The sequence below is a fragment of the Blennius ocellaris genome, assembly GCF_963422515.1.
Source record: "Blennius ocellaris genome assembly, chromosome: 8".
Taxonomy (NCBI): Eukaryota; Metazoa; Chordata; class Actinopteri; order Blenniiformes; family Blenniidae; genus Blennius; species Blennius ocellaris.
The window spans coordinates 20,686,983-20,704,335 of record NC_137657.1 but is presented as its reverse complement, the minus strand read 5'-3'; the positions used below and the strand labels follow the sequence as shown (position 1 = coordinate 20,704,335).

At 40.0% G+C, this 17,353-nt stretch overlaps 2 protein-coding genes across 3 annotated transcripts; one reads left to right on the top strand and one right to left on the bottom strand.

Annotated features, from left to right (window-relative positions):
* Window positions 1–255: 255 nt before the first annotated feature.
* On the bottom strand, window positions 256–17,306 carry smg9 (SMG9 nonsense mediated mRNA decay factor). 2 transcript variants are annotated; one of them, XM_080500791.1, is made up of 14 exons: window positions 17,156–17,306; window positions 10,576–10,782; window positions 10,408–10,482; window positions 9,456–9,690; window positions 9,238–9,335; window positions 9,043–9,155; window positions 8,073–8,184; window positions 7,248–7,343; window positions 6,994–7,079; window positions 5,599–5,705; window positions 5,408–5,515; window positions 4,514–4,636; window positions 4,269–4,413; window positions 256–1,691 (listed from the first exon to the last, which is right to left on the bottom strand). In XM_080500791.1, exons 2-14 carry the CDS (start codon window positions 10,717–10,719, stop codon window positions 1,613–1,615), a joined length of 1,521 nt encoding a protein of 506 aa, XP_080356917.1. In that variant the 5' UTR covers window positions 10,720–10,782; window positions 17,156–17,306; the 3' UTR covers window positions 256–1,612. The 2 variants fall into 2 exon arrangements, with proteins under 2 accessions (XP_080356917.1, XP_080356916.1); XM_080500790.1 differs by lacking the exon at window positions 17,156–17,306 and having other exon boundaries at window positions 10,576–10,857.
* LOC308133429 (uncharacterized protein) lies at window positions 11,354–17,298 on the top strand. Its single transcript, XM_080500789.1, has 2 exons — window positions 11,354–11,493; window positions 12,467–17,298. The coding sequence occupies exon 2, from the start codon at window positions 12,488–12,490 to the stop codon at window positions 14,438–14,440; it is 1,953 nt and encodes a 650-aa protein (XP_080356915.1). The 5' UTR covers window positions 11,354–11,493; window positions 12,467–12,487; the 3' UTR covers window positions 14,441–17,298.
* Window positions 17,307–17,353: the final 47 nt, after the last annotated feature.

Genomic DNA, 17,353 nt, shown 5'->3' with positions numbered 1-17,353 from the left:
GACAGGGGCAGATTATATGGCGGAAAAGCCGCACCTCTCATCATAACCAGATTTAAAATCCTCAATATGAACTTTAAAAAAACTGTTCATACCTAATATTAACCCTGAATAATCAACTTCATAAAATGAGACTCCCTTCATTTACATGTCAACATTACAGCGATCACTGGATAAGAAATGAACTCAAACTCCCCAATTCAATTCAATTTAATTTTAATGAAGACAAACATCTCACTGTATTTTTAGAGAGGAAAAACCCAACAATTCTCCCTCAGCAGGCATAAGCGACATGAAAAAGGGGTTGAAAAACATTGAAATAAACATTTTCTGACATCCAACTTAATTATAAATGCTCCCAGAATACTGTATTTTTTTTAAAGATGTTTGATTGCTGTTATCTTTTGAGCTTTTTGTACATTATGTGCCTGAAGGGAGCCAATGACTATCTGTAGAACATTCTGGAGCTAAACAGCTAAAAACATCTTTAAAAATGGTGACGGTGTTGCCCCGTACAATTGGAGCTTCACAGTCTAAAGGGTGAAAATGTGCCAGATAAGAGAACATGTTTTTGTGTGGACGAGGCAGACAATCGTTTCGGATGATCGAAACATTTGAAATGGGATTTCTTCAGCTTCTTGGAACACTTTATTTTTTCCACTTGATTTTTTATTTGTGTTTCTACTTTGTATCCTATTTGTGTAACTGAGAGCTTTATGTAGATATATAATGTACAAACAACCAATGAAATAGTAATTTATATATTTTTTTTATTTATTTTGGTTTGGAAAAGTGTTTTGTTTCCTTTTCCCCCTTAATTCCTTCATGTTTTGCTTCTTTGTAAAGAAGTTTACAGTAATTCCTAATAATTGGCAACTCTTAGTTGGTGCAAAAGTCCTGATTGGAGATTTTTGGGAAATATTTCATCAGCTACTGTGGAAAGGGAGCACTTTAAAAACAGTTGTTGGGTTTGCAAATATTGAAACTTGCCTTTACAGTCAGGCTTAACAACCCGGACCTGAAAGTCTAACCAAGGTGTACAGAAAGGAAAATATAATTTCAGGAGAAACAAAAGTTACAGGCACTATTGCGTAATGCAAATTCCATGTGTCATATGTCATAAACATACTCAACAGGATCTGATCAGATGCACAATGTCCTTGGATGTTATCTTTTTATTTCCAACGATGACATCGACCGTTCAATCATTTACAAGAAATAATCTTTTGTTTTCATGTTTCTTCTTTCTGGAGTTGCACAAAGACCGGTCACACCAACCCACACATCATTCCACATTGATGGCTTGCAAATAAAAAAAATGTGACCACATCTTGTTCAAGCAGAAGTGCAGGTTTTCTTTTGCTTTCATTCACACCACTTCAGGATGTGGTGGAACTGTACCTGACAATGCGACTTAATGTAACAGACATCAGTCAGGCACATCAGTCTTGGTCATATTAATCTTGTTCCACACATCAAAAATGTGGAACAAAAAACCCCAACTTCCCTTGTCGATATAGACCTTGGACTTTCAGCCACATGCTTCCCTGTAGCAGTGAGCCGTTGAGCGAGAAGAGGATGTACCATTGTGGTACTTGTACTGAATCCCCAGCTGTTAGCAGAGCAGGCGACTATATTCAGAGAGAGCCGAAGACTTCTTCACTCCATCCCATATGCGAGCAGCATAGTGAAACCTGGAAAAACAACACAGGATAAATATGTGAGGATGAACTTTACGGGCCTGCTAAAGTTTCCTATTTAACAAATACAATGAATAACAAGTTAAATACAGTGTTGGTGACTCGCTGCAGCTTGATGAGTTGCTGCTGTGGGTCCACTGTATAAAAAACATGATGGTTTCCATTTTTCTTGAAAATTTAAATTGTCTCTTGTCTGTCGTCAATGGTTAGTGACGAATACATTCAATGATTTAATACATAATAGCTTTTACTGACATGGTTGGGAGTTTGACTCATGCAGGAAACCTGTCAAACAGTAACGCAGGTGTCCCAAGTCCAGATAAGAGGGGACAAGAGCCTTTGGAGAACCAAAGGGAAAGGCCCGCTTCTTGACTTTCAGTAAGAATACAAACTGAATGCTTCACAATCCTTCTGACTTCTTAAGTTTTAAGCAGGTGTGAGAAATCTTACCACAGGGATAACTGGCTTGTGGCGGCCAAGCGTTCATAGCTACGTCGCTGTTTGATCCTTTGATGTTCTTCCTATCATTGTGAAGCACAATTCACCAAGCGTTGGATTGTTCACCCACTAGCCGTAGCTGGGTTTAGACCGTCGTGAGACCAGTTCATTTTACCCTACTGATGATGTGTCGTGGCAATAGTCATCCATTCAGGATTCTTGAATCTTTGCTTTCATAACACCCTTTAGAACAATAAATTCAACTGGAAGCTGAGAGTTGATTCATAATAATTGACCTAAACATTGAACTGACAAATATTTTAAAACACACACGTCTACACACAACATGAACATGGGCCCACACATAGATCAACTACCTGGCAGAAGTTAAAGACCGATAAAGAGCTTGAAATGATACAAAAGTAATTGTTGAACTGCCAGATGTTAAAATAAAGGCAACTTTACTCAAAACTGAAAAATAATTCAGAATGTTGCAAAAAGGCCCTTTTCAGTGAACAAGAAATTACTTAAAAACTTTAAAGCTGTTTCGCAGCAATGGAGGTTGGTCAAATGGTAACGGTTGGTGCTGCTAATTCTTTCAGGTGTTCCAACTTTTTCTGGATCACTTTCAACCCCCTCTGTCTGAATGAAAGCAGTGCTGAACACACTGTGGTACCAGAACTATCATGACATTTAAATGGTTGTTCTGCAGAAAAACTGTAAAAGAAGTAAACATGTAACCGAGTGCAGGCTCCTTCACTACCAACATGCACTGATAGGAAGTAGTCTAGATTGTAGACCACTTTCTCAAAACTCTAGAAGACACAAACCCACAACAGTTTCTGAGAATTCACTTTGTGAGACGTGACTTAGAGGAGAACAGCTTCAAGCACAGCTTAACAGTGGGAGTACGAAGAGACGACTTGGAGCTGCAGATTTGAAGGGAGGAGTTGCAGAAGTAAAGCCATTGCTAAGATGTAGATAAGTAGTGTTTAGCTATTTTGATTAGATTTTATTCAGTATTTCTAATCTTTCGTAAATAAATATTTTCAAATACACACGTTTGATTGAATACTTGATGTCAAACTCCAAATCCTTCAGCATATGCTCAGTACTGAGCTTTTGTAATTTCTTTTTCTTTTCTTTTTTTTGCAATAATTTTTTTTTATTATTATTCAATAAATAATTTAAAATAAAACACCAGAAAGTGAATAAACACAGAACGTCACAGAACAAAAACAGGAAACAGGAAAAACAATACAAAACGGAGAATATAAATAAAAATAGAATAAAAATATCAATCAATCATTAATAATGACAATGAAATGAAATGCTGACCTAAAACTCTCAATGTTTTGCATTTACACTTGTGGTAAACAGAGTATGTTGTACTTATGTTCTATAATTTCATGTTTCCACAATTCCTAATGCAAGACTGGAATGGCTCTACTGACACTTTGAATACCAACATGACACCCATTATAACCTCCACCAACACAGTTATCATTCTTATTCATTATTTATCAGTTAAATATTGAGTAATTCAGTCCATGAGTTTTAATAAAGAAACAAATGATATGAAATATATTTTCAAGAGGACCGACACATAATTCTGTACAAATATATGGGATAAGAGACAAGCGCCAGTTCCTCTGCTGATTGACACTGAAAAGGCCCATTGTGGATTTTGTCGTATTATTTACAAATTTTGTGTATTTATGTTTTTGCATGACAGTGTATGACACTTTTTTTCGTTGTTAATTTACCTGCTTAATCTCATGTTCTAGTTTGATTTTTACCGCCAAGTGAAGCAGGATGTTTTTTAACCTCGATGACCTGTTTGAAAGAAACCAACATCCTGCCGCACTTGTTGGTAAAAAAGAAACTAAAACATACGTTTAAGAGCGAGAAAAATGAACATAATTCATCAACATGCTTAGAACCAAACTCTTCTAATACTGAGCAGAACATTTTTAATCATGTGAATGAATACGAGCATTATATTGTTAAACCTCCACAGCTACAGGAGGCTATAATTGTATTAACCTTCCATGTCAATTTAACACACTGTCCTAACATTTTTGAAACTCGTGTTTCAAATTGAAAATGCTCAGAGACACTATGGATTTTTACCAGTTTTTTTCCGTGAGGATGGTGTGCGACAGCTGACAGCGGGGCATCGCCAGTATTTGGTTGCGGAGTTTTGAAATCATGGTGGGGAATGACGGGTGTCCTCTGTAACCAGGGAGCAGGGAGAAGAGCGGGTACGTCCCCGAACCTAAAAACGTTAGACAACAAATCTAATGACTCGCACACATATAAGTAATGGGACTATTTCATTTTCAGGGCAAAAAAAAAAAAAAAATCTTCTCTCAAACCTGCTTTAGTGACATCCTCCCCATCGTTCTCCTGCACAGGAAGCAGGAACATGTTGACTTCAGGTGACAGGAAGTCCTGCCTGAGGCCAGGGAAGATGTTGCAGTCTAGCATGGACAATGTGCCTGAAAACAAACCACCAAGTACAAGTTGAGCATGTGTGTCGGTGCATTGGACCGTTAAATCAAACACAATGTGCGGGATCCAGTGGTTAGAATGTCAGTTATGAATTTTAGTACAAAAAGAGCAATGTGCATTGGTGAATGACACAAATACATCTGTTTGTGTAATTAACAAAGAAATCCCTTCAACATGCCTTTTCAGAAGTAGTTGAACCCTAGAATTTCATAACGGTTCAAAACTGCTGAAATCTCCATATTAAACTACTGGATAGGTTGGTTTTCTAACCAATAGTCATGCACATTGATGAAAACATATTTGAATTATCAGTTACCTCTACACATATAACACATAAACCCAAATAGTTCAAAGCAAACATGTTGTTCATTTTATTGAATGCTGTAATCAAACACAGTAATCGGTATTTCCATGACACATGAGCTATATATCTTTTTTTATTGTGGCCACATTAAGGCACACCTTTGCAATATTCATGCTGTCTAATCAGTATCTTGATATGCCGCACCTGTGAGGTGGGATGGAACAATACTTGTGAACAATATTTGAGAGGAATAGGTCTTTTGTGTGTATAGAAAATGTTTAGCTCGTGATAAATGGGAGCAAAAACAAAAGTGTTGTGTTTATATTTTTGTTCAGTGTATACACAGGTTTGAAATCACACTTAAGATTTATCGTACACATTAGAATTGATTGATTGCCCTTGACACAGGCCATAATATAGCATGAGGCATATCCCGATAGTGCTGCAATTTCACCTTTGTACTTCAGATGAGAATGGGCCATAAGTTTATCCACCACCAAATGCATGTTCTTCAGTTTCCTTGGACAGAAATCATCCCGTCCGGCTTTATTCTGGAGGAACACTGTGAAATACAAAGTTAAACACTGATTTAACTCGACCTTGGTCAGCATGCGAGATCCGAGTGTTTCTGAATACACCGGGCACCTATATGAGGATAATACTCTGCTCCGTCGTCACTGCCGGAGGAGCCAGTGCTGTCATGGCTTGCTGACGGGGTGGAGGGTTTCAGCATCTCAGCAGTCTGGAGAAACCTGTCCACAGAGATGATCAGGTGATCAGAGGTGATTCAAAGATTACACTTATAAAGATGCAGCAGAAGCATGTGATGGCCCCGAGAGGTTACATTTGAACATAAATATCCATGCATGGATGTGTCTCAATTTTTTTTTTTTAAACCCTGCGCAGTTTAGTCAGGAGTACAACCAAGCAAGGGAAAGCTTCAGGATAGTGAAGATTTCCTAATGGGGAGAATACAGGCCTCAAGCAGAGACCATGGTTCTATATCTTATTTGATTAAATTTGAGTAGTCTCCTTTTTATCATTCAAATTAATATGGAAATGTATTTATTCCCCTTGTGTGGTCAAAGGTGGGGAGCTAAATGTACACAAATTTCTATCTCCTTGTTTTTGCCGGCACTTGTCAGCTGTGGAGCAGCTGCAACCAAATAAAAATAAATAGACGTGTGCCATTAGTTTGCCTGATACAAGCTGCAAATGAGTTGTAGATATAAAAAAAAAAAAAAAAAAAAAAAAATCTGTACATATCTGTACATTATATTGTATTAATATGTGACTTATCAATAGGTTACTGAAGGCTGCTCAGGATCTGTGTCCTGCAATAACCTTAACAGCACCAATAAAACCACAATGATTAAAGGTGCAATAACGTACTTCTCCTTTGGTTTTGATAAGACAAGGCTGCACAGTGGCATATTGTTTAGCACCATCCCCTGCTACACCTCTACGGATGCATTTTTGTCTACTTTCGGAAAATGTTTTTTATAATGTGCGCAATAAATGTGAGACTGAACAACCATAACCATTCAAATAAAAGCAAACTTTATGCTGAACATATGACTAAACTGCATCATCCAGCCTGCCTTTAAATTATAGTCAGATGTGCAGGCATTGCTACAATTTGAATGATATAACACTTTGTGTCCACTCCTTTTTGTTTTTTTCCAAGGTTAGTCAGAGATCTTTCTTACCGTCTCAATACAACTTATAATGATCAACTAGGTGAAATTTAATGAAAGAGTCCATAGTACACCAGATCGTGGTGTCATAAATGTCAGATTTGTTTAGACACCAACACAGCCAGTCTGGCTTTGTCTGGATTGGCTGTTTATTCAACCAACTGAAAGAAAAGCATGAGCGCGCTTATGAAACATATAAGGCAAATATCCTTTTCAGAAAAAGCCTGAAATGCTTCACATTCCTTCGGGAAGGTGGAAAAGGATTTCTGAGGGCTGCCCTTTGCTGTCGTCCCGAACCTGGTCAGTGAGTGTCAGTGTACATGGATCCACATCTAATACTCACTTGTAAAGGTTCAAGTCGGTGAACCAGTCTTGAACGACAATCACAACGTGGCACACTGTGAAGAGGAAGGCAGCGATCTGAAGAGACTGTGGACAAACCATAGAAAGACAATCAATATGTTTGCCATTTTAAAATACGATTAAAAGTGGCTCTAAACCGCTACCAAGCGCTGAACATTTGAAATCACAGTTCGGGCCATCAAGCTTTCACTGGCGTTGGTAGCCAATATTGCCCCCTACTGGCCAACCACATACCTGCATCTCAATGTAGGTATGAGGAAGATTGTACTCGGGAGGCAACTTCCGGTCGTTGTTGATGAGATGATCCAAAATAGATGGGCTGAGCATTGGCTGAAGAAGAAGGAAAAAAAAGTCTGACATTACAACCTGTTAGATGTGTTCTCATCAGCTCACAGAAAAACAGACCGAGTGTTGAAAACTTTGAACCTTTTCTGAGCTTTGAAGGAGTATTTTTGACAGCACATGTCCTAAATGACAATACAAATACAATGAAGGAGGCTTTGTTGAATGTTCTGATGATGAAATATTGTAAAAACTGGTGATGAGTGAAAAATATTGAAGTCTTTATCAGTCAATTTTATCACAGCATCACACGTTCGTAGTTAAAAGGCAGCAAAATATTTGTTTTCATTTGCATGAACTGTCCCTTAGCTACGCAACATTTTTATTTTATTTGGGTTTTTTTAACCATTTATTTTTTCTATTGGAATTGTTTCTGTATATTATTTTTTTAAATCTTGCCTATAATGGCATTTATAACTTCAATGGTGTCCAGAAAGTGACCATATTATAGTGAAAATACAGAGGTTTTTTATAAAAGGGAAAAGGCGACATATATACGACTTTGGTTAGTTGAATGTTTCTTTAAAGATTTTGTTCTGAAAGAATGACACCATTTCTGGTTTGACGAGGCAGTGAACAGACATGTACAGCGGCGTAGTGAGCAATACAAAGGAAAAAAAATGATGGCATACATTACTCTGTACCACACTGAATACTGAATTTTAAAAACATTATTCAAGAGTGAAAGAGAGAGAGAGAGACATAAGCTAATCTTACCTGCGTGTCCAGGAATATGACTCTCTCCTGCGTGATGAAGAAATCAATGCCTGTGCTCTGATTTCCTCCTCTTTCCTTGATCTCTTGAGACTGTGCTCTGAATACATAATTCCTGTTCAAATACAAACACATGCTTATTTTAAAATGGCATAAAAGGGCATTTTAAAAAGGTCATATTCTGAAATATTGACTCAAATTGAACACAGGTTCAATATAATGTGATGATGCCTGTCTAAATGTTGAAAGACGTTTAAATAGGATCGTCGTCCTTCACAAATCCATCGAGGAATTACTTTGAAATGGAGGGAATGGAATCAAGAAGGGATTTAGTCAAAGCCCAGTTTAAACTCCCAATTCTACATCCTGGGGAGATTTGAAATGTACCAACAATGGAGGATGTGTTGGTGAAAACATTAAGCGGTTGTAAACACTTTTTCTCCAGAAACACATCAACTGATATTTTATGATTATATTATGTTGAATGAATTATTCAAAAAGCACAATGTTCATCTTTATTGTGCTCGTGTATACCACTCTCTCCTGTAAACATTGGAGACAGGACTGTGTCTTAGCTTGTAAGTAAGAGCTTTGCAATTAAACCATTATTTCAATTCACTTAACTTTCTAACATGACTGTACAAAAACAGCACATTTATAATGATTTCATAAACAGATGTTGTTTTTTTTATTCTTAAGTTGCAGCTGGGATGATACCCCTCCAGGAAAGAATTCTTTATTTAAAGGAAAAGTTAGTTTTCATCTAACAAATGAATTCCCAATAACCCAAGGTTTGAACTTTTAAACTGTGGCCTTCAATAAATAGCCTCAGCTCATAAGTGACTGGTTTGCTCAACAGTGATTATACTTTCTGTGACCCTTCAGCAATAGTCCCATTAAATCGTCACTGACAAGGCTCTTATTCACATGTTCGCATGATTCCTCTTAATGTTGACGTTACTGCCAGATTTACCTCTGATCTTCTTCAGGAGTGTTGGCAGACAACATTGACATAATGGAAGATTTTCCACTTCCCTGCGGGCCGAGGACTCCCACAACCAGCATGTCTGTCTGGTCCCTCAAAAACTGCAACACATCAGCACCAAGGACAGTTGTTAGTAGACAGATACAATAGTTTTTCAACCAAATCCACTGAACATGAACTCACCTCCATGGCACTGTCACACCAGTTCATCTGATCGTCCACCAGCTTGATGCTGTGCTTCATCTTCTCTGGAGGGATGAGCTTAGACTGACCAACCATGGCTGTTTTATGGAGAGATTCAAGATTCAATTTCATTTTGGCAAACACACATAAGTTAACCAACGTTGATGCATACAGAACAAGTAATAAGCAGGTTTTCGTAAAATACTATAATGACTCACGGTCCACAGCGCCACTCGACGCGGTAGCCCCCATTCCTCTGTTTTGGATCTGGTATACGGGCTGGGTGGGCCGCTGGCCCTCCCTTTCCATCTTGGAGGGTCCGGGACCAGAGGATTGAGCTGCTGCCTCTGGAGGAGTTCCTGGCTTCCCTCCATCGTCCCTGGCTTTCATGAGCGTGATGGGCTTCTCCAGGACTGGAGTTCCACTGACAGGCGCAGTCTGTATCGGCTTTGCCTTGGACAGAGACCAACAACAGCACATACCAATCAACTGCACAAACAGAGAAAGTCGTGCTCCATGGATATCAACTGTATTTTTCCCCCCACTTGCACTCAGTTGAGGCTCAACACCATACAAACACAGTAGAAATGTAATTTGGATTTTGATATACATGGAGAAAAGCACTCGGGCAAATCATTGTTTGCCTGTTTTACTGCGAAGCGCTTCGTAATCCTTATCTGTGAAAAGTGTTTCATTAATAAAAAGGTATTTACTATCTAAATACTGTCAAGAAATTTTACATCATGCAACATTTGCATCATTTTGGGCTGCACAGTGGTTAGCAAACTCCACACACCAACACTGCTGTGTGGAGTTTGCGTGGGTTTCCTACGGGAACTCCGATTTCTTTCCACAGAGGTCATTTGTGACCCTAACTTGCCCTCACATGTGAACGTGAGCGTGTGTTTGTCTGTCTGTGCCTTGTGATGGACTGGATGACAGCAAATGTAACTACATTTCATAGAATTTCATTTTTGAGTCAGAAACAACACATTCATCAAAAGAGGCCTTAATTCTGAAGTTCTGTGACGAACTTATGCAACCTTGACTCAACCACTGAAAATCTATTCAATAAATATACTGTATGTACTCATTATTCCTATTTTCAAACCTTTCTCCCAACTGAGGCCCAGGGATTTGCAGTGAGATATTCCACACAGGTAAACGTACCCGTTCTCCAGGAGGTTTCGCCAGAATGATGGGCGTCTTTTGAATGAGGATACCTGGTGGATCTTCGCTGCCATCCTGACCAGAACAAACGACAAAAAAAAAAAAAAACTTTAAATATATGTTGGTCAACAAAAGGCGCAAAATGTAGTCAATCAAGTTTTGCATTACCCTCCTCTCTCTTGGTTGGTAATCCCGATCTCGACTGGGACCGGACAGATTCTGGCCCGGAGGTCCAAGATCTCTGTCCCGGCGTCGTCTCCTCCGGCGTCCAGGGCCGTACATGCCGGGCTGGCTGTGTCCTGACTCCGACATGACAGGAAGCGAGGCTGAGGCCGGTGAGAGCACGGTGGACGGCCAGACGACCTGAATATAACGCTATAGGAATAGATACGAATATACTTTCAACTCTATCCTTCCTCTTTCAACGTAAACAACGATGGCTGAGAAGCAGATTTACTGCGCGTCTGTTTTTCGCACCAGTGCTGACCGGTGACTGCACGATGCAGCAGTTCACGAGCTCCGCCCGCCTGGAGGCGCTTTGGAGTATCTATCAAACGCACCTTGTTCGTCGGTTAAATGAGGTCGTTCCGACACATGGTAACAACGTTACAGCTCCTACATATTAAAAAAGGAGAATGTGTCTGTATTATTTATTATCATTGTAAATGAAAGTACTCATATCATTAAGAATCAATTGTTAAGCATATCAAAATGAAACACAAGAAATAGTACATTTAAACTGTTATTTTTACTGAGTGGTGAGGTGCATTCTGGGAGTTGAAGCCTTTCCTACTTTCCGGTCTAAAGCGGAAGTGTGCGCTTGACGTGTGGGCGCCATGAAGAGGAGGACGTTGTCTTCCAACATGCGAAGTAAAATCTACTTATTTTTATAATGTGGCCTAACAGGATCGCCGCTGGATGACTCTCAAATAATATTTCCTGAATAGAAATTCACCCTACCGAGAATTGTTTCAGCACAAGTTGTGTGAACGCGAGCCAAGAGTCTTTTCTACGCAAATTTCTTGAGAGAAACGTTTATATTCGACTGAGTCGTCTTCAGCCTGTGAGTACAGATCATCTGTGCAGGTAAATCTCAGACACAGCTGTCATCTCACACTCATGATCCCACTATAACGTTTCACTAAACTATACACCAGCATACTGAAGCCGGGGTGAGACTGGGCTGGCTTGAGAGGCAACACTTATGGGAAAGACATTGGTTTATATGTTGTATTACTTTGGAGATTTTTAAAACAGATTTTGTTTCCAATCATCCAAAAAATATGAATTTGTCTTGATTTCAGACGCTTCGAAGTGAACATACTAACATAGCTCTAACACTCGGCCTGTTCTGATGCTTTATTCGCTTAAATGTTTACAAGTTGTTAATAACAAGTTGTTAGTTTATAAGTTAACAAAAAGATCTACCAGTGCATTTGTATTGTATTAAACGGGAAATCAGATCCAGACAGATTTGGGGATTTCTTAGACTTAATGAATAGGACAGTGCCTGCCTGATGTCTGACATTTCTTTTATTGTTTATGAAACAGCAATCATACATTTATACATGTTACAACCATTTGGCACTTTTTTCAGTTAATCATAAAAAAGTTTCTAAGATGCACCCAATTCCTCACAGAGCTTCAACCACCATGTCCCATTATCCATCTCAAGCCAAGTAGTATTACTTATTTGAATGATTTTTCTTGTTATAAGATATTGTAGTATGACCCCAATTATGAGGTTGATGAAAAGAAGGATTATTGTCCCGCTAGTTATGTGCTTCTATTTTTTAAATATATTGTCTACAACTGTCAGAACTGTTACTCTATCATATTTTACATTACTTTAGTTCATCTGTTTTTAACAGATCTATTGGTAATTGTACGACTCTTGAGCCCTTTTTGTCATGATTTTCTTCACAAATTTTAAATAAATGCATTCTTTGCGGATTTCTACCATACGTCAACACACGACTTGAACCATTCTCTGCTATGATGTAATATGGCTTCAGTGCATAATATATATTTTAACTTTGTCTGTATTGCTTCTCTGCAGGCCTTCTTGACAGGTCCCCTTATGTCTGAAGACTCCAGTAGTGACGAGGATTGGAATGTATCCACCACAAAAACGACTTACTACGATGTAAATCATCAAATAAACAACTCCGAATCCCATGTAAAATGTTGGGAATGTGGTAAACTAACCACCGACTTGTCAAGCTTGCTGACCCACTACAAAAGCCACAATGTCGAAGCCACCTGCCACATCTGTAAAATAACGTTCTGTCGCCTGATCTCACTTTCCTTACACCTGGAAAATGCACACTCACCCCCCAAGTGCAAAGAGTGCCACCTGCTGTTCATGAACGTCTGGGAGCTGAACAAGCATGCAGAGGCGCATCATGAGGTGCCAGCGCCGCGTGAAAAATGCCCACGCGTGAAAGCTGCTGCCGCACCCAAGGGGAAGAAGAGCCATAGTTTTACCACTGCAATGACTGCGGAGATAAGTACAAACACCTCAATAAGTGCACACGGAGTGAAAATGAAGCAAGAGGACGGACTTGAGCCCGCTAAGCACAGCCTGGAGAGTGTAATGGGTGAAGGTGACGATGATGATGACGACGGGGACGAGGGATCGACTAGTTCTGAATCGGATGCCGGAGTGACGACACTCCCAGGACCGATGAACGTCCGTGTGGACGATGACGAATCGGACGGGGACTCGGACTCAAGTTCAACTGATTGTTCTAGTGACCCTCCGTCTCCTCTGCCCCCCAAAACCATTCCTATACCACCGCACAAAAACTTAATGTGTACTGCTTGTGGCAGAGGGCCTTTCAGATCGCTGAAGCTCCATCAGCTGCACTGTGCGGGCGTGAGTTTGAAATATCAGTGTTGCCTGTGCAGGCTAGTATTTATCACGGAGGAGTCTCTAAAAGAACACCAGATGCCTTTGTATTCCTGTCACGTCTGCGACCAGGTTTTTCCACACGAGAAGATGTTGGACGGCCACCCGTGCCCCAAGGAGAACCGTCCACGGCTGGTCCTCTTTTGTCCTGAAGCCATGCCGAAAGTTTGTAGCATATGCAAATCCTTTTTTACCTCGGAAAAATCTCTGTCGATTCATGTCACCAGAGCACACGTGTCACTGGTCAGCACCAAGGTGCGCTTTACTACCAAGCCGCTGAACGATAAAGAGGCTTCAGCGGGCGTCCATAAGAGGGACGGTCAGTCGGGCCTCTCATGTTCGAAGCAGGCTTTTAATGGAAAGGTCCCCGTTGATCAAACCTATGCAGGCTCCTTGATAACTCAGGTGAAATTGAGCCCTTCCTCCGCTCGCCCGGACGCCCCTCCCATCCCAATATGTCTCTTACTAGACACTTCGCTCCCCAAAGTGGCCATTCGTCCTGCTCTGCCAACGAGCCAGCTTCTGAAACCACCACCTCCACATCCTTCGACGCCTCACGGCGACACGCAAAGGGCCTCATCCGACGCCAAGCCTTCCGCTTCGCCCAGCATCCTGGCCATGTTCGAGAACGACAGCCAGGCCTCGACGAAACGCACGCAGCCGAGCTGGCGCTTGAAGGCCACCTACCCTTGCAGGCAGTGCGGCGCCGTCTTGCGTCACGCCTCCTTCATCATCAGCCACCGCTACCTCCACCGAGGCCAACGCTCGCACCGGTGCCAGTGCGGCCGGACGTTTAAGCACCGCCTGCATCTGCTCCGACACTGCGTCCAGCACGCGGAGGCCGTGAGCTACATCTGTGTCAGCTGTGGAGACACTTTCGTGGGAGCCAAACTCTTGGCTCGGCACCTGAAGGGCGAATCGCCTAAAGGGTCCTGTCGTCAACGCAAGCGGAAAAGTAAAGGGAGTAGGAAGTGCAAGGCGACATTCACGTGCAACTGTGGACTGCTCTTTTTCAGGCCCTCCGCTTACATATGGCATCAACTCAAAAACAAGAAGAAACGTTCACAGCCGAAGACGCCAGGGGTCTCTTTTAAGAAACTTTGCGTGAGGTCCACCTCTTAAAGTTTGTCATGCGCACGTAACGTAGAAATGGTGTACAACAAAACAAACCGTGCACTCGGATGATCACCTTTTGAATCACCCGTCGTCGGTAACCTTTAATAATCCCAGAAGGTAAAAGTACATCCACCATATCCTTTCCTCAACACAAGACACATTTAACCATAAATACTTCATTTTAAAGTGGGTCATCATTAAAAGGCAAACATTAATAAGTCAATTTGCCATTTGTGTCGACCGTTCTTCCCATGTCCAAACTGTATGCATGAGTGAAAGCGCACATACGCGTATGTATGTTTTCTTATTTGTTTTGATGCACCTGGCTTTTGTGAGGAAAGTGCTGTGTGGTTTTTTTTTTGTTGGTTTTGTTTTGGGTGGGTGTGCCACATTTTGAATGAGACCCCTAGTTTTTAACTTGTTCTTCTCACTTCAATTTAAAGGCTCGAGCAAGTTATGTCAGAATGATGTTTGATTTCTGAATATCTCAAAGTGTTTCAAAGTAGCGGGGCTCAAGATTCAACATTGTTTGTTTAAGCCGCCTGAAGAGAAGACGCATGTTAAACTGTCGACTCTTCTATTGGATGCAGGCTTGGTGAACACAACGTGCAGGATCAGTCCTCAAACTGGTTGTTTTTTTTAAGGAAAAAAATTGTTGTATTAAAACATTCAGACAATTTCACACAATTATTTGGCATTGATCAGGAGTTAAAACAAAGAATAAACCCACACACACACAAGATAAAGCCAAGTAAAATAAACTGTACATTTCAAAGGGGCCTTGGAAAACAATGTGTAAAACTTGTACAGATTTTAAGACTAAATGCTAAATTAATTTGATTCCAAGTGACCAAATCAAGGCAAAATCAGTCATTCTCAGTTGCTTTGGACTCTCAGCATGTCCTGGATGGTTGTCAACATATTTTGACTGTGCAAATCATACATTGTAAGCAGCGTTCAGCATTCCTCATGCTTTATCTTAACAAAATGTACAAATCTACCCAGATGGGTGTTTTTTTTTTGGTCAGAGTGAATTTTACTTATACCACTTTTTTTTTTTTTTTAAGTCATCCAGTTTCTTTGTTCTCAATAGAAAAGAAAAATAATCCAGTTTTGTTTTTTTTTCTCACAAAGTGCATTTGGATCAATGAGGTCGACTTTGTTTGGGTTTTTATACATATATATATATATAGGGAGTTTTGAAACCAAGTCCGAGTATATATATATATGTATATATATATATATATATATATGTATATATATAACTCCCTCGACACCTGGAAACAGGGCTTAGTATTTAAGTTGGGAGTGGAAAGTCTTTAGTTGGCGAAAAGGTGTTTTGAAGAAACGGTCCCTAGGTTACTTGTTTACTTTACACATGTCCACTAGATGGTGCAGTTGCCTAAATCTTAAATTGAGCAACTTGATCAAAGGTTTTATTGTTGTTTTGTTTTGTTTTTTTTAGGGCAGACGGAAGGGTCAGTGACAAACAGGGCATGGTGAAATAAACTCATCTCTTAAAACTTCACACACACAAAAACTACATGCATGTTTTGGGGGTTTTTTTCGAATCTTTTCATGTTTGCTTCCCTTCGCTTTTGACATGACTTGTACCCAATAGTGTGTACAAATGTTTTTAAAAAGACACTGCTCAAGTACTTTATCCATGTTGTGCTTTCTCGAATTACCGTCTTCCTGTACATTCATTCTTTTTTGGTCAAAATGATTTTGTATGAATGTCGGATATTAAGGAATCTGCATAAGCCCATTTCACCAGGTGTCATGCATCCTTTTTATGACAAGTTTGTCCAGCTTTTTTATTTCCCTCAACTTTTTAAACCCTTTGTTACTGACCCCTAAACTGTAGGAACTGGTTTTAACCTTAAATGTTGGTATTTTCCTGTGAGCTTTATGTATTGCAGTCAGTGAAATCCCACGTTGATTTGCTTTGAAATAAAAAAAAAAGTTTTTATCCACAGTATACTTCAGATTGGTGTTCATTTCTTCATCAACATGCACTCGAGGGACGTGGAGGAAAGCAGATCAATGAGGAGTCTAATTATAATGATCAACTTAAACTCACTGCTGATGTAAAGATGGACTTTACGCCACTTTTTTTTGTAACTACTTAGGTTAACAGTTTCTTTTGTAATATACAGTACTGTGGAAATATTATAGGCAGTTGCGAAAGAAATGCTTCAAAGCATTAAGGTTTTTTTCTCGGTACAGTTGCGAGTGGCTTGAAGGGAGCTTGTTCCAAACATCTTCCAGGATAAACCACAGAACCACAGTTTCTTCCTCTTACCCCAGACACGTCACTTTCTCGAGAAAGTTCTCTGTGACACTGGCTGTATGTTCGGACTTTGTTTTGATGCCTTTGTTATTGTATTACTTGAGGGGGAAAATGTTCAATTTAATCCCATATCTGCACTAATATATTTCACAGTACTATATATATATATATATATATATATCATTCCTATTCGTTCCATAGGAATGAGCAAATTAAATAATTTGATGAAATCTGACATTAGATGTCTGAAAAGCCTTAACCGATTGATTACAACATTCTCATTTTGCAGTTCTTTGTACACTGTCGCACAGACATCTGTTAAAAACACAACCGCGCCCAAATACTGTGATTTTCCCACAGTGAGTGGAAGTGCGTCTTAATTTATCTGTATAACTTTACAGGAGTGAGTCACTGTGCAGCACACACACTCGGTACTCGTCCAGAAGATGAGATCTTTAGTGGGAATGCCAGTCCTCCAAGTGGTTCAGCATGTGAAGAGTCTGCGGCAGCGCTGGGTGGAGAAGATTCGTGTAGATCAAAACGCTGCAGCACTTCTCTTGAAACACAGGGATGCAGCCATGTCACCTGCAAAAAAAAAAAATGTACAAAAACATTTTGTTTTTCTC